Source organism: Pongo abelii, chromosome 14, assembly GCF_028885655.2.
Source record: "Pongo abelii isolate AG06213 chromosome 14, NHGRI_mPonAbe1-v2.0_pri, whole genome shotgun sequence".
Lineage (NCBI taxonomy): Eukaryota > Metazoa > Chordata > Mammalia > Primates > Hominidae > Pongo > Pongo abelii.
Window position 1 is genome coordinate 106534761 of NC_071999.2, and position 23975 is coordinate 106558735.

The 23975-nt window shown below is 38.7% G+C and overlaps 1 protein-coding gene across 5 annotated transcripts in view; it reads left to right on the forward strand.

Moving 5' to 3' along the window:
• Window positions 1-23975, forward strand: part of PCCA (propionyl-CoA carboxylase subunit alpha) — a 461053-nt gene that overhangs the window by 253717 nt on the left and 183361 nt on the right. For all 5 annotated transcript variants that reach the window (XM_024230769.3, XM_054529192.2, XM_054529194.2 and 2 more), the window contains one exon: window positions 5412-5514. In XM_024230769.3, the coding sequence (XP_024086537.1) occupies window positions 5412-5514 (103 nt within the window). The remainder of the gene's footprint in view (window positions 1-5411; window positions 5515-23975) is intronic.

Sequence of the window (23975 nt, forward strand, 5' to 3'; positions counted from 1 at the left end):
TTTTTTTCTCACTGTTCTTAAGAAAGCCTTAGGTATTCTTGGAAACACTCACTGAGATTCAGACAGGATTAATTTAAAAAGTACCTCCACTAGGCATATAAAAAACAAATACTTTTTTAAAGCTTCTAGAAGAAAAGAAAGAAGATGCAAGGAATGTACAGTGAGATTATGTTCATGCTCTATAAACTGGAAGTTAGAAATCTTAGAATAGTGTCTGCTACATAGGAAAGAATTTGACTCAAGAGTACTATACCCAGCTAAGATATCATCATCAATATAAACAAATTTGTTTTCAGTTAAATAAGGATTCAGAACTATTTTACCATATATACTCCTTTTGAGGAAATTGCTAAAGAAAGTACTTTAACCAGCTTTGAGGTAGGATGATAGCTTAAAATATACACATTTTCTTTCCCCTACCCCCAAATCCACTAACTTGAGTTTTTTAAAGACACAAGCCCACTAGGAAGAAGAAAGGAAATAGCATTTGGTAAAATGAACAGCTGAAAGATGATTCTTAACTGACTTAGTAACCTAAGAAAGTTGAATCCTAAGCTGACAATGTGAGAAGCTGAGAAGTAGCTCATTACCACTGCAGAACCCTTCAGAAGTCTCAATAATTATTAGCTCCAGGTACCCTGGGAAATTCCTAAAGATAGCACTATTGGCCTAAAATCTCTGTAAAATTTTTTCCATATCACTTCCCTCACTCTTCAGAGTAAGGCGACTCTCTTTCCCTCATCCTGGTGAAAGCTTTCAGATTCTTCTCTGCAGAGGATAAAAACCAGGGGACACCAGGCACAGTTGGACAAAGGATCGAGGGAACATGGACATACTAAATGTGGTGACACTCCCTGCCCCAGCTTTGTCCCTCAGTTGGTTCCCAGGGTACTGGCAGGCAGACAGGTACTCACAGACATGAAAGTAGAAGATCCTTGAAAAATCTAACCCCCTGGTGAGATTACCTAAAGATTCCCCAACAAAATAGTCCAGCCAGATGACCCTACAGACAAAGCTGCAAGTGGTCAACAAAGCCATAGCCCACAAAGAGACAATGGGCCTGGCTTAGAATCAGGACCTCTATCTGCATTATTTAATACAACACTATGGCCGGGCGTGGTGGCTCATGCCTGTAATCCCAGCACTTTGGGAGGCCGAGTGGGGCGGATCACCTGAAGTCAGGAGTTTGAGACTAGCTTGACTAATGTGGAGAAACCCCGTCTCTACTAAAAATACAAAATTAGCTGGGCGTGGTGGCATGTGCATGTAATCCCAGCTATTCGGGAGGCTGAGGCAGGAGAATCACTTGAACCCAGGAGGTAAAGGTTGTGGTGAGCCGAGATCGCGCCACTGCCCTCCAGCCTGGGCAGCAAGAACAAAACTCAAAAAATGAAAAAACAAAAAAACAGCTCCCCTCATGGCAGCCAGGCAGGGTTTACACATTAGAAGCTGCTCAGAAAAGGGAATGAGGTACATTCACCTTAGCTTACTAGCCCAGAATGCAGTGTCAGTGTGTCTGACTCAACACCAAGCTGGTCTACCGCGCCCAGAGGGCAAACAGAAAAAAACAAACACAAAAAAAACCAGTAAACACTGCATGTAATGGGAACCAACGTATAGCTGTTAAAAATAAATGGTAAACCTAAAACCACTCGGGAAATACACAGGTCAGGCTTCTTGAAAACTGTGTCATGCCAGTTTTCATGTCATGAGGTTGGCCAGTAGCACGAGGGTCATAGTGGCATGTCACAAAGCTAGTAGGTGCTGTTACATGGTTTTGAACTCCAGTAATTAGTGGCTTAATGAACAAGGAGAAGAGATAATAAACATTGTTTAGGGGTTGGGACTTTTGCTTGAAATTATCCCCCCAAAAGTTTAAGATGGTAAGAGTTAGTTGTGAGGAGGAAGGTTTTTCTTCTTTCAGTCACAAATACTTATAGAGCCTATTGGGTAAAAGATTGTGCTCTAGGCTCTGGGAATACAGAGGTAAAACTGTCAAAAAGCCTAAGGCTTTTAGAACCAAGAGCTGCAGCTTTTTCCAGCCATGTCTTCACTGAAGAGCCCACTGTGCCCAGCCTCGTTGACATCGCACTAGAGGCTCTAAGCTTGAATGTTGTGAACGTTTCAAGGCTGGGTTTAAGAAGGCCTTAGAACTCCATCTAGACCTGTAACAAGTACAAGTGACTTGCTCCTCTGAAGAGTGCTTGAGGCTGCATGTGAGGCTGGAATTCTCAGTCCTTCTGCCTCCTCACCACCTGTATTCCACATGCACCCAGCAGCATCCTCTCAGTCTTCTCCATCAGGGTTGGGGGAGAGGGTAAACCAAGTGTCAGATTACAGCACTCTTGGTTTATATTCACACTAGCTAAAAGGGGTAGGAAGAATTGGAGAGCTTTTTAAATACTTACTGCGCCCCCAAGTTTTGGGTGTGTAGGATTCGTCAGTAAACAGAAAAAGGAGCTGCCCTCATGGGACTTACATTCCAGCAGGTTAGCTGGCAGCATGCATTCCCAGCTCCCCTCATGGCAGCCAGGCAGGGTTTACACATTAGAAGCTGCTCAGAAAAGGGAATGAGGTACATTCACCTTAGCTTACTAGCCCAGAATGCAGTGTCAGTGTGTCTGACTCAACACCAAGCTGGTCTACCGCCCCCAGAGGGCAAACAGTGGAGACCATTCAAAGGGAGCTCAAGGTCAGAGCCAGGGAAGACATGCCTTACTTAGTATCAGACCGCAGGGGAACTTGCAGAAGTCAAGGCCACTCTGGCCCATGATCAGGAGTAGCATTATGCTAGAATCGTTACAAGAATAGGTCAGTTATGATCAGACTTCTTATACAGAGCCTGTTGGAACTGAGTGCCCCCCTTTTGAAGTGGAATATCAGTAAAATGCTTGAAGTTGATATGCATCATATCAGTTTGCCTGGGAGATGTGATGAATGATGGTCCATTTTATTTGGGAGACCTCTCTCAATATTGCCTGAGTCCGTGCACTAATAGTTGGTTAGACCAGATGAAATACTGATTGAGCATCTTGCAGTGAATGGGTTCCCCTAATGCACTGCCTCTTCCCTTGCTGATGGTATATACTGTGCATAGGTGTCTAAAGAACTGACTTGTAAAGGACTTTGATTGTGAACCACCATGAGAAATGCATTTTACATCCTGACATAGTATGCACACATATAAACACACACAACATTTTCATGTAAAATACTGTGTTGAAAGTGCTCTGATAATTTGTCTTCCTGGACATGACACATTAAACTGGCTTCATGAACTACTAAACAGTTTCTTTACACAGTTTGATAAATATCAGTCCAGAACAGTTGTATTCAAAGTGAGATCTGCTGACTGGCAGCATCAGCATCACCCTGGAGCTTGTTAGAAATGCAGATTATTACCCCTTTCCCTCATACTTTCTACCAGTCAGTCGGCTGGTGAAGCACACACAGCATCGTTAATCCAGGTGATTCTGATGTTTGGTGAAGTTTGAGAAGCACTGGTTCTTTTTACACTCCAGAGAGCTTTTGTGATTATATCTGTTGATATTTGCCACATTATAAATTAAAAGGAACTTGAAAATATTTATTCATTCATTCTGAAAGTAATGGTAATAAATCCATTATGTGTTGACATGAGAGCAATGATGTCATCACACAATATGTGTCCTTTGGATCTGGGAACCTCTGCAGTATACTCTTGAGAAAATGAAAGTTAAAAAAGCAAATACATTTTAGTAGTATTATGAAAATCATTTGACCTTGCAAGGACTCCTGGGGACTCCCAGTTGTTGGCAGGTCATGCTATGAGAACTGTTCTTCTCAACTGTATGTTATGACAAGACTGAGACCAAATTTTTGTAATACTTCTTATATAGAGTAATTAATTATGTAATCATATGGGATGTTTTCATCACTGCTTAGGTGTCAGGGGAAAATGAGGAACTTTCCAATGCCCATAAGAGTATGGTTTATTAGGCCATCGTGAGGATCTAGTATGGAATTCCCAGAACCAGTTGGTAGATCCCGTACTTGTATTATGTTTTATGTAATGTCTAGGTTTGTCTCAAAGAGGGTGGATTACTTGTGCTCTCCCTGCCCTTCAGGGAGAAGATAGATTACTTCCTTGTGGAAAATTGTGCTGTAGATATTGAAAGTATTTGTATCTTAATTTTGAATATTTTTAGTCTTATTTGTATTTTGAGTGATTTTTTAGACATAATGTTTAAGTTACTTCATTTCTTCCAAGTAAGTTTAGGCAACTAGTTTTTTTTCTTTTTTTGAATTTGACATTTGTTTCTTGGTATCTGTGGGTGATTGGTTCTAGGGCCCTTTCAGATACAAAAATCCACAGAAGCTCAAGTCCCCGGTGTTGTATTTACAGATAACCTAGACATATCCTCCCTGTACTTTAAATCCTCTCTAGATTACTTATAATGCTTAGTACAATGTAAATGCTATATAAATCATTGTTATACTGCATTGCTTTGGAGAAAATGACAAGAAAAAAAAGCCTGTACATGTTCAGTACAGACAACAATACATTTTTTTTTTCTCAAATATTTTCAACCTGCAGTTGTTTGAATCCACGGAGGGTCAACTGTAAAAGTAGCACCTTATGGCTGAGGAGCCAGCATTCAAGTTGCTCATACTGTCCCATTTAATACTCTACTATCTGTATGTAGTACTCTGGTAAATAAATAGTTTTAGATTTGTGGTGAAGTTACAGAGCTGTCAAGAGATGTGTTAACCTATAGACCCTGGAGTATTTGAATCCTACCTTGACTCACAACCTTCTTGAAGAATTATGCAAATTCTTCAATCACTCACTCACCCCAGGCCTTCGCGGCCAGCCGACTATCCCAGGTCCAGCTGTGTAATGGTAGGAAGATAGTGTGAGCGAGAGGAGGAGAGAGATTGGTTGGTTGATTGGGATTCATGCAGAGAGGCAGAAGAATCACGGTGTGATATTCTTTGGATCTTTGCACTAGAAAGCATGGCCTCATCTGTGTCCTTGACCAGCCGCTCTCCTTTTCTCCAGGGACGGGGGCTTCTTGCACGCTATCCTCACTTCCCTCAGCAGGGAAGCTGGGCTGGGAAAGGACAGAGAGAAGCAGATGTGAGGAGCTTATGCTTTTCCTGGAGATCTCTGTGTGGATGGTTTTTTCTTTTTAATTGTTTTGTTCTGTGCATCTGTTGAATATCTTCTTTCCCAAATTAAACTTCTTTCCCAATATAAACTTCCCGTGAGCAGGATTTTGTTGTCTTATTTGAATGGTCTTGTTTCCTCAATGTCTGCCTAGTACAATCTGCCCTATAAAATACTTGTTTGAATGACTAGTAATTCTATAGGAGAGAAGCACAGATGTTAACATAAATGATTGATTGATTGATTGATTGATTTCCCTCAGGACACATGCTAACCAAGAGTGAGAAGAACCAGTTATTGGCAATAGCATCATCATTGTTTGTGGCATTCCAGTTAAGAGCACAACATTTTCAAGAAAATTCAAGGTATGGTAGATCATTTAAAACAGAATAAATGAGCAGAACAATATTGATAATCCAGTCTACATAGGAAATAACTAATAAAAGATGTGGCTGATTGCAGTTCTAGAGATCTTATGGGTCTTTGGAGAAGTATAATAAAGTCACACTGTATAAATATGATATTGCTTGCATTTTGTTTAAACAAGTTTTTTAAGTTCAGAAAGGATGAAAGAATCTTGGCCCTTTTAATTTGGACATAAGAAGATATTCTGAAATCCGATGGGAAATCCATTCAAGTAGTTTGTGTTTATGATTTCCGTTTTATTTATTTATCTTGAAAAACATTTGGAGAAGTATATTAAAATGTAGGAATGAATCTGGGCAGTTAAGAAATACATATCAGAAACTAGTGAACACACAAGAAGGAATTAACACCAGGTTGAGTTAGTCATTTGTGAGGCACAAGTGTGCCTTTTAGCTTCCTAGTGACCCAGGTAAAAGGGGAACATGCTTTATATCAGGATAAGTAGAAACAAAACCTCAATGCCATTGGTGCTTCTAGAGAGAGGATTGTTTATTATGAATGTGTGTTTCCTTGCTGGAGCAATCCCTTTAAAGGAATCATGCTGTTGATAAATTGTTACTTCAGTTTCTTTTCCTTTTTACTTTTTCACAAAAGGAAGAACAAAGATTAAAAAAAAGAAAAAAAAAGATGGAGGGTGATGAACTAGCTTTGAAAAGCACAAATCAGAAACTGAAATTACTTCTGAAGAATTAGGTAGAGGAGAAACTAAATTGGATTTAGGCTGTATCTTAGTGGCTAATGCGGTTTTATTCAGAAAATCTCAGTGTAGTTGGTACTCTTCACTTGTTCTCTTTACCTAGAAAGAATGGGAAGCTTACAGTGCATCCTTTTAAAAGTTATGATTTGGTAGCTACCAGGGAGAGATGAGAGGATATAGAATATCAGTAAATGACTGAATGACTGGACGGAGGAGGAAAATGGCCAGTACAACCATGAATCTGCTTGTGCATCTGTTGAATATCTTCTTTCACAAATTAAACTTCTTTCCCAATATAAACTTCCTGCGAGCAGGATTTTGTTGTCTTATTTGAATGGTCTTTGCTCCCCTGATGTCCGTACACCTCAGTGCTTGTTGTTTGGTTGTTTCCGCCCCCCGTAGTTGTGCTGTCTAGTATGGGAGGCACTAGCCATGTATGGCAATTAAGATTAAAGTGAATAGAAGAACCCTTTTCAAAGTTACCTGAAACGTGGCTACATTTCAGCTGTTCCATAGCCACACGTGGTTAGCAGCTCCTGCATTGGGCAACTCAAAGAGCCTTTCCACCATGGCAGGTGTATTTCCATCAAGTTCTGTTGGACAGCATTTGTCTGGAGGGATATGTGTGTAGGGGAGAATGTTGCTTTTGTTTTAAAACCTGAATTTCATATTTTTTACTATTCTTTTGATAAATGCAGTATTCATATCCTAATTCCTTTACCTTCAGATGTTATTTGGACCTTGATAATTTCAGAAGTTCTGAGTGAAGCTAAATATGACTGGTTTGATTTTTAAGAAATGTATGCAAGTTATTTTCAGAGAGTGCTGCCTTACTGTGTGGAAGAATCTGAAAAGGGCTTAAAAAGATGGAGAATAAAAATTACCTGTAATCCCATAATTATTCAATAATTACTTTTAATGTTTTGGTAGAGTCCCTTCAAAGTATATATATATATATGTATATATGTGTGTGCATATATATGTATTTTTATATATATACATGTAGCAGTTATACTTTGCATAATTAGAGTCATAAACCTGGGAATATGGTTTGAATTACTTGTGCAAGATAAACAGCAGTATATTGAACACCCATGCACACATTATCTAGCTTTAACAACCGTAAAAAATCTATCTTCTTTGTTTCATTTTTACCTCTACCCGCTCCACACTTTCCCCATTTGTTAATTTTTTAAGATAAAATGTACAAACACACACATATATACTTCTTACCTGTACAGTTTTTGTTTTTGCTTTTTGAGACAGAGTCTTGCTCTGTCCCTCAGGCTGGAGTGCAGTGGTGCGATCTCGGCTCACTGCAGCCTTCATCTCCTGGGTTCAAGTGATTCTCCTGCCTCAGCCTCCCGAGTAGTTGGGACTACAGGCATACACTACCACACCTGGCTAATTTTTTTTTGTATTCTTAGTAGAGATGGGGTTTCACCATGTTGGCTAGGCTGGTCTTGAACTCCTGAACTCAGGTGATCCACCCACCTGGGCCTCCCAAAGTGCTGGGATTATAGGCATGAGCCACTGCACCCAGCCTTACCTGTACAGTTTTAACAAAGGGATGCTTATGTGTAACTCAGACGACTCTTATCTTTACATTGTCTCTTCCAGTGTACTCCCTGCCGCCTTTTGCTTGTGGTGCTACCTGTGGTGCGATTTCTTCGATTGCTTTTTTGGTTTTTGGTAAACTTTTTTTTTTCTTTTCTTTTCTTTTCTTTTTTTTTCTTTTTTTTTTTTTTTGGAGAGATGAAGTCTTGCTTTTGTCGCCCAGGCTGAAGTGCGGTGGCACAGTCATAACTCACTGCAGCCTTGAATTCCTGGGCTACAGTGATCCTCCTGCCTCAGTGTCCCTGGTAGCCAGGATTACAGGCACATACCACCACGCCTGGCTAATTTCTGTATTTTTTGTAAAGATGGGGTTTCACCATGTTGTCCAGGCTAGTCTCGAACTCCTGGGCTCAAGTGATCCAGTCCACCAGCCTTGACCTCCCAAAGTGCTGGAATTATAGACTTGAGCGAGGCGAAACCTCGTCTGTACTAAGTACAAAAATTAGCGGGGGCGTGGTGGTGGGAGCCTGTAATCCCAGCTACTCGGGAGGCTGAGGCAGGAGAATTGCTTGAACCCAGGAGATGGAGGTTGTAGTGAGCCAAGAATGCGCCACTGCACTCCAGCCTAGGCGAGAAGAGCGTGACTCCGTCTCAAACAAACAAACAAACAAAAAAATAAGCTAAACAATTTAATAAAAAACGAGCAGTAGGTTTGATGTAGACTTTTTATCAGAGAACATAAATGAATGGCACATAAGCTCATGATAAGATGCTCAGCATCATCGGTCAGTGGAGAAACAAAATCACAAATCTATACCACTACACACCCACTAGAATACTATGCATCAAGTAATGAGTGGATAAATAAAAAGTGGCATATCCATACTATGAGCTTATTCAGCAGTAACAGAGAATAAACAGCTACATTCACTAATGTGTGTAAATCTCAGAAATAACATGTGAAGAGACAAACCAGATAAAGAAGACTATGTAATGTATGACTTCATTTATTTGAAATTTCTAGGAAAGGCAAAAAGTATAAAGAACAAAAGAAAGATCAGTGGTTGTCTGGGTCTGGGTATGGGAGCAAGATTGACTGCACATGAGTTTTATTGTTCTAAAACTGGATTGTGGTGATGGATGTACAGCTATATAAATGTATTACAATATCACTTGATCTTAGCCAAAAGGCCGAGAAGTGATATAAATGTATTACAGTCTCATCAGACTATACAATTAAAATGTATAGATGTTATTGGCCAGGTGCAGTGGCTCACGCCTGTAGTCCCACACTTTGGGACTACAGTCCGCCAAGGCAGACTGATCACAAGAGGCCAGGAGTTCGAGACCAACCTGGCCAACATGGCGAAACCCTGTCTGTACTAAAAATACAAAAATTAGCCAGGCTTGGTGGCGCATGCCTGTAGTCCCAGCTACTCGGGAGGCTGAGGCACGAGAATTGCTTGAGCCTGGGAGGTATAGGTTGCAGTGAGCCAAGATCACGCCACTGCACTCCAGCCTGGGTAACAGAGCGAGACCCTGTCTCAAAGTAATAAAATAAAAAGTAAAATGTATAGATGTTATACATGTAAATTATATCTTAATGCAACTTAAAAAAACTGTAAATGTGGTACCAACAAAGGGCTTGAAAGAGGTGGGAAGTATTATGAGAAGTGTTAAGATGATGGAAGATACATGTAAAAATAAATTGTATTTGAAACTTGAGTAGAAGCAGATATTAAGGAGTCAGGTTACTGACTTGGAAGACCTGGTGGATGGTGGTAATAACAAAAGTGCAAGAGCAGCTTTGAAAGGAATATATGAGAAGTTCCATTTAGGCAGTTGAGTTTGAGATCCTTGACAGCCATAATTGTAGCTCCTAAAGACTTAGCAATATGATATATTCCTATCCCTTTGACTGTTTCTTCTTTAATAATAATATATATGCCCCTTTGAGCCCATTAGGAAATACTTGGGGCATGCTTTTGCACTCATTAATTCCATGATTTTTTTGTAATAATCAAATGCACACAGTTTTAGACTTCAACAGTGTTCATTAATGTGTGCTCCATAGAGTGCTAGTTTGGGGGAGTATTAAAATGCATTACTTAAGAAAATGTTTCTGTGTTTAAATAAATGTGGAAAATCCCTTGTTAAGTTAGAAACCTCGTAGAGACTGTCATACAGGCATGCTTCATTTCATTGTCCTTTGCTTTATTGCACTTCTCAGATATTGCATTTTTTACAGATTGAAGGCTTACGGCAACCCTGCATTGAGCAAGTCTTTTTGTGCTGCTTTTCCAACAGCATGTGTTCACTGTCTCTGTGTCACATTTTGTTAATTCTCATTACATTTCAGACTTCATCCTTATTATCATATCTGTTTTGGTGATCTGGGATTAGTGACCTTTGATGTTCCTATTGTAATTGTTTTGGGGTGCCACAAACCATGCACACGTGTAAGATGGTGAACTTAATTGACAAATGTGTGTGTTCTGATTCACTGACCCGGCCATTCCCAGTGTCTCTCAGTCTTCTTGGGTCTCCCTATTCCCTGAGATGCAGTAATATTGAAGTTAGACTAATTAATAACAAAGCAGTGGCCTCTAAGTGTTCAAGTGAAAGGAATAAGTAGCACATCTTTCACTTTAAATCAAAAGGTAGAAATGATTAAGCTTAGTGAAGAAGGCATGTTGAAAGCCGAGGCAGGCTAGGCCTCTTGTGCCAAATGGTTAGCCAAGTTGTGAATGCAAAGGAAAAGTTCTTGAAGGAAATTAAAAGTGCTATTCCAGTGAAATGATAAGAAAGTGAAACAGCCTTATTGCTGATATGGGGAAAGTTTTATAGGTCTGGATAGAAGATCAAACCAGCCACAACATTCACTTAAGTGAAAGCCTAATCTAGAGCAAGGCCCTAACTCTCTTCAATTCTGTGAAGGCTGAGAGAGGTGAGGAAGCTGCAGAAGAAAAGCTTAAAGCTATCAGAGCTTGGTTCATGAGATTTAAGGAAAGAAGCTGTCTCCATAACATAAAAGTGGAGGGGAAGCTGCAAGTGCTGATGTAGAAGCTGCAGCAAGTTATCCAGAAGATCTCACTAGCATCATCAATGAAGGTGGCTACACTGAACAGCAGATTTTCAATGTAGATAAGACAGCCTTCTATTGAAAGAAGATGCCATCTCGGACTTTCATAGCTAGAGGGGAAAAGTCAGTTCCTGGCTTCAGAGCTTCAAAGGACCGGCTGACTCTCTTGGTAGGGGCTGATGCAACTGATGACTTGAAGTAGAAGCCAGTGCTCATTTACCATTCCATAAACCCTAGGGTCTTTAAGAATTATACTAAATCTGTTCTCCCTGTGCTCTAGAAATGGAACAACAAAGCCTGGATGACAAAATGTACATTTACAGCATCATTACTGATTATTTTGACCCCACTGTTGAGACCTACTTCTCAAAACAAAAAATATTTTTTTTCAAATGATTGCTGCTCATTGACAGTGCACCTGATCACCCAAGAGTTCTGATGGAGAAGCACAAGGAGATTAATGTTGTTTTCACGCCTGCTAACACAACGTTCATTCTGTAGCTCATGGATCAGAGAGTCATTTTGATTTTCAAGTCTTATTATTTAAGAAATACATTTCACAAGGCGATAGCTGTCATAAATAGTGATTCCTATGATGGATCTGGACAAAGCAAATTGAAAACTTTCTGGGAAGGATTCACCATTCTAGATCCCCTTAAGAACATTTGTGCTTCAATGGGCAAAATAAAAGATCAACATTAACAGGAGTTTGGAAGAACTGGCTTTGAGGTGTTCAAGATGTCATTGAAGGAAATAGCTACAGATGGGGTGGAAATAGCAAGAAAACTAGAACCTGAAGATGTGACTCAATTGCTGCAATCTCGTGACAGAACTTGAATGGATGAGAGTTGCTTCTTATGGATGAGCAAAGAAATGTTGCTTAAAAAGCAAAGTTTTTAAGATGGACTCTACTTTTGGTGAAGATGCTGTGAACATTGTTGAAAAGAATTTTAGAATATTACATTAACTTAGTTGATAAAGCAGTGGCAAGTTTTGAGAGGATTGACTAATTTTGAAAGAAGTTCTACTGTGGGAAAAATGGTATCAAACAGCATCACATGCTACAGGGAAACCTTTCATGAGAGGAACAATCAATTGGTTTAGCAAACTTTATTGTTGTCTTATTTTAAGAAACTGATGTAGCCTCCCCAGCCTTCAGCATCCATCAGCCTGATCAGTCAGCAGCCACCCTCTACCAGCAAAAAGATTATGACTCACTAAAGGCTCAGATAATGGTTAGCGTTTTTTAGTAATAAAGTTTTTTTATTTCTTTGGAGACGGAGTCTCTCGCTCTGTCGCCCAGGCTGCAGGGCAGTGGTGCGATCTTGGTTCACTGCAACCTCTGCCTCCTGGGTTCAAGCAATTCTCCTGCCTCAGCCTCCCAAGTAGCTGGGACTACAGGCGTGTGCCACCACGTCAGGCTAATTTTTTTGTATTTTTTAGTAGAGACGGGGTTTCACCATGTTAGCCAGGATGGTCTTGATCTCCTGACCTTGTGATCCACCTGCTTCGGCCATCCAAAGTGCTGGGTTTACAGGTGTGAGCCACCACGCCCAGACTAAACTACTTTTTAATTAAGGTTTGTACATTGTTTTTAAGAGCTATCGCACACTTAATAGACTACAATACAGTGTAAACATAACTTTAATACACATTGGAAAAATAACAGATTCATGTGACTTGCTTTATTGAAATACTTGCTTCATTGCAGTGGTCTGGAACTGATCTCACAGTATCTCCAAGGTATTCGTATATACTAAAATGCATTCTGAAACTCTAAGAGCAAGATATAGTTGGACTCTTACCTGTACTCTTTTTTTCTTGTGAAAACCTTTTTCCTAAAAGCTCTTTGAAAAATTAAGATTCCAATGAATGCTTTTGGGAAACACAGAGTACGTTATATTGTGATTTATAGTGTTTTAGATAGTTCAAACACTAACATTCCTTAGAGATTGTTGAAATATTTAGGGCAATTGCTTTATAAAGTGGAGGTTAAGAAGCAGTCTTACTTCATAGTCTTCTGCTAATTTCTAGCTAAAATTGTAGATGTGATCATTGCTACATTAAAAAATTTAAGTATCTTATTTTTGAACTCATTATCTCTTAGAAATTAGAAACAAAATATGTATTTATGAAATATGTAGACTGCAAGTTCACTTATCCAGATAATTGCACATTTATTTTCTATACAACAAGCAATTGTTCATTTTTGGTGAGTTTATTTTCTGTTGAAAAAAAGGTACTGTCACTTATTTAGTATTATCAGTTTATTATAAAATTGCTACAACCTATAACAGTGGAGAGCTGTAACATTTAGCAAATATACTGTTCTTCTTCCCAAAGCATAATCTTGTTTAGCTAAGTGAAGCTATGTTTCTAGCTTGCTTACTGAGGAGGTCCCTGACACCTACATCATGAAAGCTGATGTAGGGTGTTTGAACCTTCACATTTTGGCTTTAGAGTCATGTTTTCACAATCGGCTTGGGAATGGAGTCTAAGAGTCACCCTCCAGGTGTGGCTCTGTATTGCTTTGTCATGGGTGTGTTCGTGAAATGTTTTCCCTTCCAAACCAGTAGCCCACAGCCCTTCCTTTGTGTTGCTTGTTTTGGCTGCTGATCTTATTTTCCCAATTTCTCTATGGGCTTCACTCTTTCATCATTTATGACTTGGAAAAACACATTAATAATACATACCTCTAGTATTTGGATAGTAAAACGATAGTGGTACATTTTAGAAAAAAAGAAAAGTTAATGTCAGAAACAATAGCCATTTTTTTGGGGATGACTATAAAATAAATTTGATGAACTCAATCTTTTACTGACTTACCATGAAGATTTCTTTTTAATAATTATTCTTAAACACTTATATTGACAGAAATGAATCATTAAAAGCTAGTTATATTAAACAGTCACTTCTTTAAAAAGCTAAAATGATTTTGTTGACATTGTAGTTTGATATAATAATTTGTTTCACTAACTGGTAATGATTGGAAGAAAAAATAGTAAAGGTAACATTTTAATCATTTTTAGTAATCTTTATTTTTGCTCAAAATGTCTGTTTTCCTTAGATCCAAATGTTGTTTTTGGATCTGGATTCAGCTTTCTTGAGAATCAGGATAACTTACCCTGGCTCGAGTACCGCCCGTCATCCCAGGCATTTCAGACAGTAGTGAAGATACTGTTCTGCCCTCTCTCAATTTCTTTACTTCCTCCTTTCTCCAGTGTTATTTCTTCATCCATTCCTTTCTTTTGTTAGGTTTTTGTAGCTGGACAGATTGTCCTTTATGCTTCCTTCTATCATTCAGTCTTCCTAACTTCATAGTTATTATCTTTCTGCTGAGTTGCCTTATCATTGTAATGATCACCATTTCCAGGGCTGAGCCAGCCAACTTTCTTGGTAGTAGAATGTCTGGTGACTAAATTGTCCTTCCCTAGTAGAGGGCTGCTTTGCATTCCTGTTACTTTGCAGGTTTGAAGAATCAGGCAGGGGTTGTGGCTTAGAGTAAGCCTTGACTCCCTTTTAGAGGTCAGTTCTCAGGATTGAGCCCTGCTGAGGTGAGTGTGGACAGCATTATCTCTTTTCATAGTTAAATATAGTTTAAGATGTTTGAAAAGAAATGTTGACCCTATGGGTCTTATAAAATCATCTTTTATTGCAGATATACAGTAAATTCATTACATTTTGTTGACTTGTTTTTGTTTTCTTCTTTCTTCCTTCACCCATTTTGCCATTCCATAGAGGTTATGGAGGATATGTTTAGAATCCTCATCACTTATTTTTAAGCAAACAATTAGAAAAAGACCTACAATGTTGATCTCTTTAATCCACTTGGAATTCACTTATATGGACATTATGACGTGGGTTTCTTCCTTGTGATTTGGAAAGTTGCTGTGTTTATAAAACATTCTAGCCTACTCCCCCAAAATTAGTATTTGTTTATAATTCCAAGGTTGGCAAGACAGAAATACACACAAATTATATATATTCTCTCTCCCTCTCCCCACTGCCTTCCTCATTCACATGGGTGCGCTTGCACACATGAACACGCACCCCTGCATCTATGTATAGGTATGTTGTATTAGTCCATTCTTACATACCTATAAAGGCATACCTGAGACCGGGTAGTTTATAAAGAAAAGAGGTTTAATTGACTCATGGTCCTACATGGCTGGGGAGGCCTCAGGAAACTTAGAATCTTGACAGAAGGTGAAGGAAAAGCAGGCACATCTTCACATGGGTGGCAGGAGAGAGAGAGCACAAAGTGGGAGGTGCTACCCACTTTCAAACAACTAGATCTTTTTGTGAGAACTCACTCACCATCATGAGAACAGCAAGTGGGAAATCTGCTCCCATGATCCAATCACTTCCCACCAGTTTCCTCCCCCAACACTGGGACTTACAATTCAGCATGAGATTTGGGCGGGGACATAGAACCAAACCATATAATATGTATAAACATGTAAATACATTTTGTGATATGGTGGCAAAACTAGAATTAGAGTTATAAATCTAGATTTTAGTCATAACTCTACCACTTATTAGTAATGTGACTTTAGGTATGTATTTTACTTTAAGCTTACCTATAAAATGAGAGTAATCTATATTCTGTCTTTTTCATATGAGAATCATTGTTATTGTATAATTATGTTGCAACACCCAGATTCTTTACCTCATTTGTTATAAAGAAATAAAAAAGAATCTATAATATATTGTAGTACACAACTAAGTAAATGTATTATGAATAAACCAAAAGGAAACCATCAAGAATAAGAAGTCGTATTTTTTACTTCTTTATACCAATAGCTATACATAAATATGACAAGAAAGAAAAAATGGGGGTCTAGTTATTTTCAGTGAAGTAAATAATGAGATGTTTTATGTTATAGTCCAGCAAATAGGACACCATTACAGTTTGTTTTAATGTTATTTAATAAATTTATTTCTTTATGGGTTTTTATTTTGCTTTTATGCTTATAAAGCAATATTTTCTACCTAAGATTTTGTAAAATATTTAGTTATATTTTTATTTCTGGTCTTTTAGAAGTTTCCTTTATTACACTGGTATTTCATATTTCAAATTTATTATGTGTGATGATATGAGATTGAGGTCTGATTTTATTTTTTCGTATGGGTAACCAGTAGAATCAGTTCCATTTATTGACTTGCATATCCCTGCTTTTTTTTTTTTTTTTTTTTTAATTAGAGACAGAGTCTTATTATGTTGCCCAGGCGTGAACATAGCTGATTGCAGCCCCAAACTCCTGGGCTCAAGCAATCCTCCCACCTCAGCCTTCTGAGTAGCTGGGACTATAGGCATGCCCCATTATAGTAACTTTTCTCTTGTTTCTAGAGTGGCAGTTGTATTACCTCCTGAGTCACTTGGGATGTTTGGGTATGGGTAACAGAAACCCTGATTGAAACCGATACAGTTTTCATCTCATATAGAATTAAGAGGTTCAGAAGATATGAAGGATGAGGCTCAGTATGTTAGTCTGCTGAATGCAGTTGGAGAGGAGTAAGCAAGCTGTAGAATAGTAGGAAATGGAGTTGTGTCAGATGGGCTGCTGTCAGGATTCCTGCTTTTACTGTGAGTGAAGTGGGGAGCCATTGCAAGGTTTTGAGCAATGAAGAGCTTGAGCAACATGTGTATTCACAAGATCTTCCTAGCTGCCGTGTTGCAGTTGACTATAAGGGAGTAAAAGGGGAAGCTGATGCCAGAGAGGGTGGGGTCCTAGGCCTGAGCCCTGAGACTCTTCAATATGAGAAAGCTGGAAAGATGAGGAGGATTCGACAAAGGAGGCTTGAGAAGGAGATAGGTGGAAAACTAGGCCTGGGTGGAGTTCAGGGAGCCAAATGAAGAAAGGGTAGCAGGGAGAAAGGAGTGTTCCACTGCAGTGTGTCAAATGGGATGGAGAATGACCACTGACCTTTGAACAATGTGGATGTCACAGGAGACCTGACTAGAGCAGTTTTAGGGGATGCACATGGAAAGTGGGGCTTAAATTCAGATTGGTGGGGGTTCAAGAAAGAATGGAAGGGAGAAACTGGAGATTACAAATCCCAGCATCCCTTTTGAGGACTGACCTTTTTCTGTGCATACACATAATCTACTCTTACTTTGATTTTACCAGAAAATGGACCATTCTACTTAAAAGGATGTCTTTTTAAAAAATGCATTATTACGCTGTCATCAGTTTCCCCTATTAAATATTCTTTGAAAAAGTGGTTTTCAAAGACTATACAATGTTAATATCTTTTAATAATTTAACATATGATAGAAAATTTTCTCTGATAGAACCGACAAATCCAGACAATGAATTTACATTAGGTCATGTTATACTAGTGGTCACTGGCATTGCAGGGTAAGATGTGTACTCCACATCCCTTAAATATTGAAAATGCATACGCTGAATTCTATATGGCCTTTATGGCATTTCCTCTTTTCAGTGATTCAGGTTGGGAAAATTAGAGTCACCTTTGGTTCTTTTGGCTCCCTCATATGGCATTGAATTGTCAGAGCAGTTGGCGCAGTGGATGGGACAAGCGCTGAGCGAGGTGTCAGGAGTCAGAATCTGGACCCAGCCGCACTGCCGTGTTTCCAGGTTCTACAGGCCTTTGTGCAAAGTGATTCAGCTTTTAACTCAGTTTTCTCTTCTGAAAAATGGCAGTGTCGAGTTGGATGATTACTGAAGCCTTTTTCAGCTCTGATGCTGTTTGAATTGCATGAAGTCACAGCTTTTACTTTCTGGTTTTTTCTTTCTTTTCTTTTCTTTTTTTTTTTTTTGATAGTCTTGCTCTGTCATCCAGGCTGGAGTACAGTGGTGTGATCTTGGCTCACTACAGCCTCTGCCCGCTGGGCTCAAGCAATTCTCCTGCCTCAGCCTCCCAAGTAGCTGGGATTACAGGCATGCACCTCCAGGCCCGGCTAATTTTTGTATTTTTTTTTTTTTTGAGACGGAGTTTTGCTCTTGTTGCCCAGGCTGGAGTGCAATGGCGCAATCTCAGCTCACCGCAACCTCCACCTCCCAAGTTCAAGCAATTCTCCTGCCTCAGCCTCCCAAGTAGCTGGGATTACAGGCATGCACCACCATGCCTGGCTAAATTTTTTTGTAGTTTTAGCAGAGACTGGGTTTCTCCATGTTGGTCAGGCTGGTCTCGAGCTCCTGACCTCAGATGATCCGCCCACCTCGGCCTCCCAAAGTGCTGGGATTGCAGGCGTGAGCCACCGCGCCCGGCCTAATTTTTGTATTTTTAGTAGAGACCGGGTTTTGCCCTGTTGGCCAGGCTGGTCTCAAAATCCCAACCTCAGGTCATCCACCTGCTTTGGCCTCCCAAAGTGCTGGGATTACAGGCATGAGCCACCACGCCTGGCCACTTTCTGGTTTCTACTTTATCCTCATAATTTCTCTCTTGGTATTTGAGCAGGGGTTAAAGACTCAGAAAAAGAAACAACTTCACTATGGCCTATAATATTAATGGAAATACTTCAGCCTGAAAGGTTAAAATAAAGCACTCCCTTTGGTGGAGGATGACTTTGGCTGCATGGAATCAGTGTACTTTGTGCTCAGGCTTAGGAGAACATATCAAGTATCGCGGCTGGCTACGCAGCCTGGTGTCAGTTTAACTCTTTCAGCCACAGTAGCATAACGGGAAATTACTTTCTCTTGGGTTCTCTGTATGTGCAGTCATTGTGTCTGCATTTGTATTGTATTATCTTTCCTCATCTGGCTTCCTGATAAAATGGAGAATCGATTTTTTAGTGATTTCTGCCTAGCAGAGACAATTATCTGTTTATTTTTCTTTGCCTTTCCTGATTTCAGATATAGAATTTATTCACCTGTTATTAAATTTTCAATTAGATGGTAAAAGTTTAAGGTTTTTGAAATATGATCTTAACCACTGAAAGATGAGTGGGGTGAGAAACATAGAAAAAAAGTAACAATGTGAAAATAATTCCCAAGGAAAAGCCAGTATTGTTGAACGGGTACATACTGGCTCTTTTACTAAGATGTCTTCTGAATTAAAAGAGCGTGTGAAATTATAACACATTTATACGTCAATGAAAATAAAGCAACTTATCATAACTCGTTTCATACTCTCAGATAAGCCACTTCACTGTGACAATGAAGGTGATGTGATACCTGACTATACAATAAAAAAACAGCACTTTAAGTATATGTTTACAAACGTATGTATATACTCTTTGTCTTTGGAAATATTTACCTTCATTTGAGCAAATAAATCCCCTGAAAGCAACAAGATGGGAGAAAACATTAACTCAATCATTACCACTTAAGCTTGCCTCACTTTTTACTGTCTCTGTTATGATATTTTCAGTTACTTAATATGACGGTGTTTAAGATGGCTTAGAAATCTATGTGAGATTAAGTACAAGATACTAAGTGGATAAGAAAGCATATTTACATATTTTTGCTTACTATTACATTGTAAAATATTTTTATTTTGATCCTACTATAAGAGCTGAGTGGAAGACAGAATAGCCTGATTATTGCTGGAGAATTTCTCTGTTCCCTACCATGATTCCAGAAGCTCTTGCACACTTCATCAGTATTATTGTAATTCTTTGGCTGCAGGATATTTGGCAGCTGTTGCACCCCACTGGCAAACCCTATTCATACTTCTTTCCCATTCACCATTGCCATTGGAGAATTGATTTCTCTCTCCTCTACTCTAACCTTTCCCAATTCATTTTGGATTGTTCAATGTGAAACATTTTAATTTCATATCATACAGCTATTCAGCTTACAATCCCTTTTTTAACCTGTCACCAGGGTAACAGCATAGCATGCTTTCTTTAGGCAATCAAGTTTTTATTTCACATGCTTAATGTTGCATTAAATGTTTGCATTTTGTTTAACCCCCCTTAAATAGTTTGAACTCTGGATATGTTTTATAGGGTAATGAAATCCTTGATTTTTGAATTGAAACTAAATCAACACCATCAGTGCATTTATAATAAAATGTCAAAAGATTAATTTGCATAATACAAAGATTATTATTAAAAACCCAAGTTAGCTGATCTGTGTAAGGCAATTTTCTGTAGGTAATGGAGGAATATTTGTATATGTTATATTTGTGTTCAGCCTTGTTCCAAAAAAAGATTTAAAAGTGGTTTAGAGATTGTCAGTGGGATAAGTAAAAAACTTAAAAGAGGAATAGGTTTGGTGCAAATGGGAAAATATATCTTTTGAACCCATTATTTGATTTTTCAGTATAATGCTTTTTTCTCTGTTCATATATATGAAGATTTGATTACTTGATTTTTCGGTATAATGCTTTTTTCTCTGTTTGTATATATGAAGATTTGATTACTTGATTTTTCAGTATAATGCTTTTTTCTATATTTGTATATATGAAGACCATAATGATTTATGCATGTGGAGATGGGTGAAGTAACGAGATGTACTAGAATGAGATTAGACATCTTTTCTAGGAGACCAGTGTGGGCATTGTGTGCTTTAACATCTCTTCATCAGTTTACTTTAGAACTACTTTTTCCTTAAAATAAGTAATTTAATAATAATAGATTAGTGAAGATAAAAATGCATATGTTTAGATATTGATTATTTGACTTGAATTGGATAGACCTCAGTTTCCCTTTACAGAGCTACCTACTCATCTTTTCAGCCTTATCCCCAATAATATGTTCAATGAAATTTGTTCTGTGAATAAATCCTGTGATATTTGGAAAATACTAAGAAATGTGTAAGACAAGGTAGAGCAGAGACTAGCAAACCATGTTGCTTGGAAGCATTGTTCAAATTGTAATGCCCGGGGTAACCACTAAGAAAATAACTTTTAAAAATAGTAATATTAGTAAAAGAAAAGTCAAGGGAATTAAAATAAGACAATAGAAAACGTTGATTTAAAACAAGGCAATAATAAAGGAATAGAGGGAGAAAAAGGGTATGACATATAGAAAGTAAAAAGCAAAATGGTAGATGTAAATCCTACCTGACCCTGACGGATAATTAATTATATTAAATGCAAATGGCTTAAGCCTATCAAGAGCAGATACTGACAGAATAGATTTAAAAATATGATCAAACCATATGCTTTACAAGAGACACACTTTAGAGTCAAAGGCATAAATAGGTCAATTGTAAAAGGATGGAAAAAAGTATCAGACAGACATTGTATTCGTAATATTATTATCAGTATTTTATTACTAATAATGCTGATGGCAGACAAAATAGCCTTCTTTTTTTTTTTGAGATAGGGTCTTGCTCTGTCACCCAGTCTGGAGTGCAGTGGCATCATAGGTCACTGCAAGTTTGAACTCCTGGGCTCAGGTGATTCTCCTGCCTCAGCCTCCTGAGTAGCTGGTACTAGAGTATATGCCCTAACATTTGGCTATTTTTTTTTTTAAATAGAGATGAGGTCTTGATATGAGGCTAGTCTCGAACTCCTGGGCTCAAGTGATCCTCCCACCTCAGCCTCCTGAAGTGCGTGGATTATAGGCATGAGTCAACACACCCAGCCTTTTTTTGTATTTTTTTTTTCTTCAAGAGACAGGGTCTTGCTCTGTCACTCAGGCTAGAATGCAGTGGTGTGATTATAGCTCATTGCTGCCTCTCATTCCTGAGCTCATGTGATCCTCCTTCCTTAGCCTCCCAAGGAACTAGGACTACAGATGTACCCCACCATGCCCAGCTAATTTTAAAAAATCTTTTTAGAGGTAGGTTTTTCCTATATTGCCCAGGCTGTTCTTGAACACCTGACCTCAAATGCCTGGACTCAAGTAATCCTTCCGCCTCAGCCTTCCGAGTAGCTGGTATTACAGGCATGAGCTGCCAAGACAAAATATTGTTCAAGACAAAATTATTGCTAGAGACAGAGGGATATTTTATAATGATAAAAGGGTCAATCCATCAGAAAGCTATAACAAGTACAAATACATATGTACCTAATAACACAGTTCCCAAGTATGTGAAGCAAAACTGAGACAAAGAGAGAAATAGGCAATTCCACAATATATCACTTTGAAAAATGGATAGAACAACTAGACAGAATATCAGCAAGGAAGTAAAAGTGTCGGACAGCCCTATAGATCAAATAGACCTAACAGACATCTCTAGAATAATCTCTCCAACAACAGCAGAATATACCAGTCTCAAGTGCATGTATAACATTCTCCAGGCTAGACCATATTTACCATACCATAGCATAACCATATACTAGGCCATAAAACAAGCCTCAATAAATTTACTAGAATTGAAATCATCCAAAGTATGTTTCTGACAAATTAAATGAAATTAGAAAGCAACAAGGAAAATTTGGGAAGTTCATACATATGTGGAATTAAGCAGTGTACTACCAAATAGCCAATAGATTTAAAAAATTACAGAGGAAACTAGGAAATATTTTGTGGTTAATATAAACAACACAACATCTAAAAACGTGTGGGCCGCACATAAGCAGTGCTTAGAGGGAAATGAGAGCTGTAAGCACGTGTATTAAAAAAAGAGGCCAGGCAAAGTGGTGGCTCACATTTGTAATCCTAGCACTTTGGGAGGCTGAGGCGAGCAGATTGTTTGAGCCCACTGGTTCGAGACCAGCCTGGGCAACATGGTGAAACCCTATCTCTACAAAAAATACAAGAATATGCTGGGCATGGTGGCACGTGCCTATAGTCCTTGTTACTTGGGAGGCTGAAGTTGGGGAATTGTTTGAGCCCGGGAGGCGGAAGTTGCAGTGAGCCAAGATCGTACTACTGTACTCCTGCCTGGGTGGCAGAGTGAGACCCTATCTCAAAATAAAAGAAGAAATAAAGCTGGGTGTGGGTTTGGTGGCTAACACCTGTAATCCCAATTCTTTGGGAGATTGAGACTGGAGGATCACTTCAGCCCAGAAGTTTGAGATCCCATCTCTACAAATAATAATAATGATAATAATAATAATAATAATAATAATAATAATAATAAAATTCGCTGGGTGTGGTGGCACACACCTGTAATCCCAGCTACTCAGAAGGCTGAGGTGGGAGGATCGGTTGAGCCCAGGAAGTCAGGGCTGTAGCAGTGAGCCAATATCATGCCACTGCACTCCAGCCTGGCTGACGGAGTGAGACCCTGTGGAAAGAAAGAAAGAGAGAGAGAGAGAGAGGAAGAAAGGGAGAAAGAAAGAAAGAGAGGGGATGGTGGGAGGAGGGAGGGAGGGAAGGAAGGCAGTCAGGCAGGCAAGGAAGGGAGGGAGGGAGGGAGAGAAGGAAAGGAAGGATCAATTACCTTATCTTCCACTTCAGGAAACATGGAAAAATAGAGTAAACAAAAGCAGAGGGACTAAAATACTGAAAACTAGAGTACAAATAAATGAAATAGATACGAGAAAGCAATAGAGGAAATCAATAAAAGCAAAATGTGTTTGTTGGAAAGATCACAGAAATGACAAACCTATAGACAGGCTGACCAAAAGAAAAAAAACTCAAATTGTAAAATCAGGAATAATGGGGTATGCCTACTGACCTTACAGAAATTAAAATGATCATAAGGGAATATTGTGAACAATTGTTTACCAATAAACAAGATAACCTAGATAAAATGGAGAAATTCATAGAAAGATACAGACTGCCAACACTTTCTCAAGAGAAAGTAGGAAATCCAGATAGACTTATCATAAGTAAAGAGATGGGACTAATTGTTGCAAAACTTCTTAGAAAGAACTCAGGACCAGATGACTTCATTGGTTAAAACAGTTAAAGGAAAATTACTTAATACTAATCCTCACAAACTCTTCCAAAATCCCAGTTTACAAGACCAGTATTATCATGATTCCAAAACCAGATAAAGTCATTGCAAGATAAAAACTAAAGGCTGATATCCTTCTTAAGTATTAATGCAAAAATTCCCAACCAAATGGTGGCAAACTGAATCCAAGAATATATACAGTGATATACATCATAACCAAATGAGGTTTCTCCTAGGGATACAAGGCTGGTTTAACATACGAAAGTCAATCAATGCGATACATCGTATTAATAGAATAAGAGACAAAACCCACAGGATTATCTCAAATGCAAAAAAAAATCTGACAAAATCCAACAG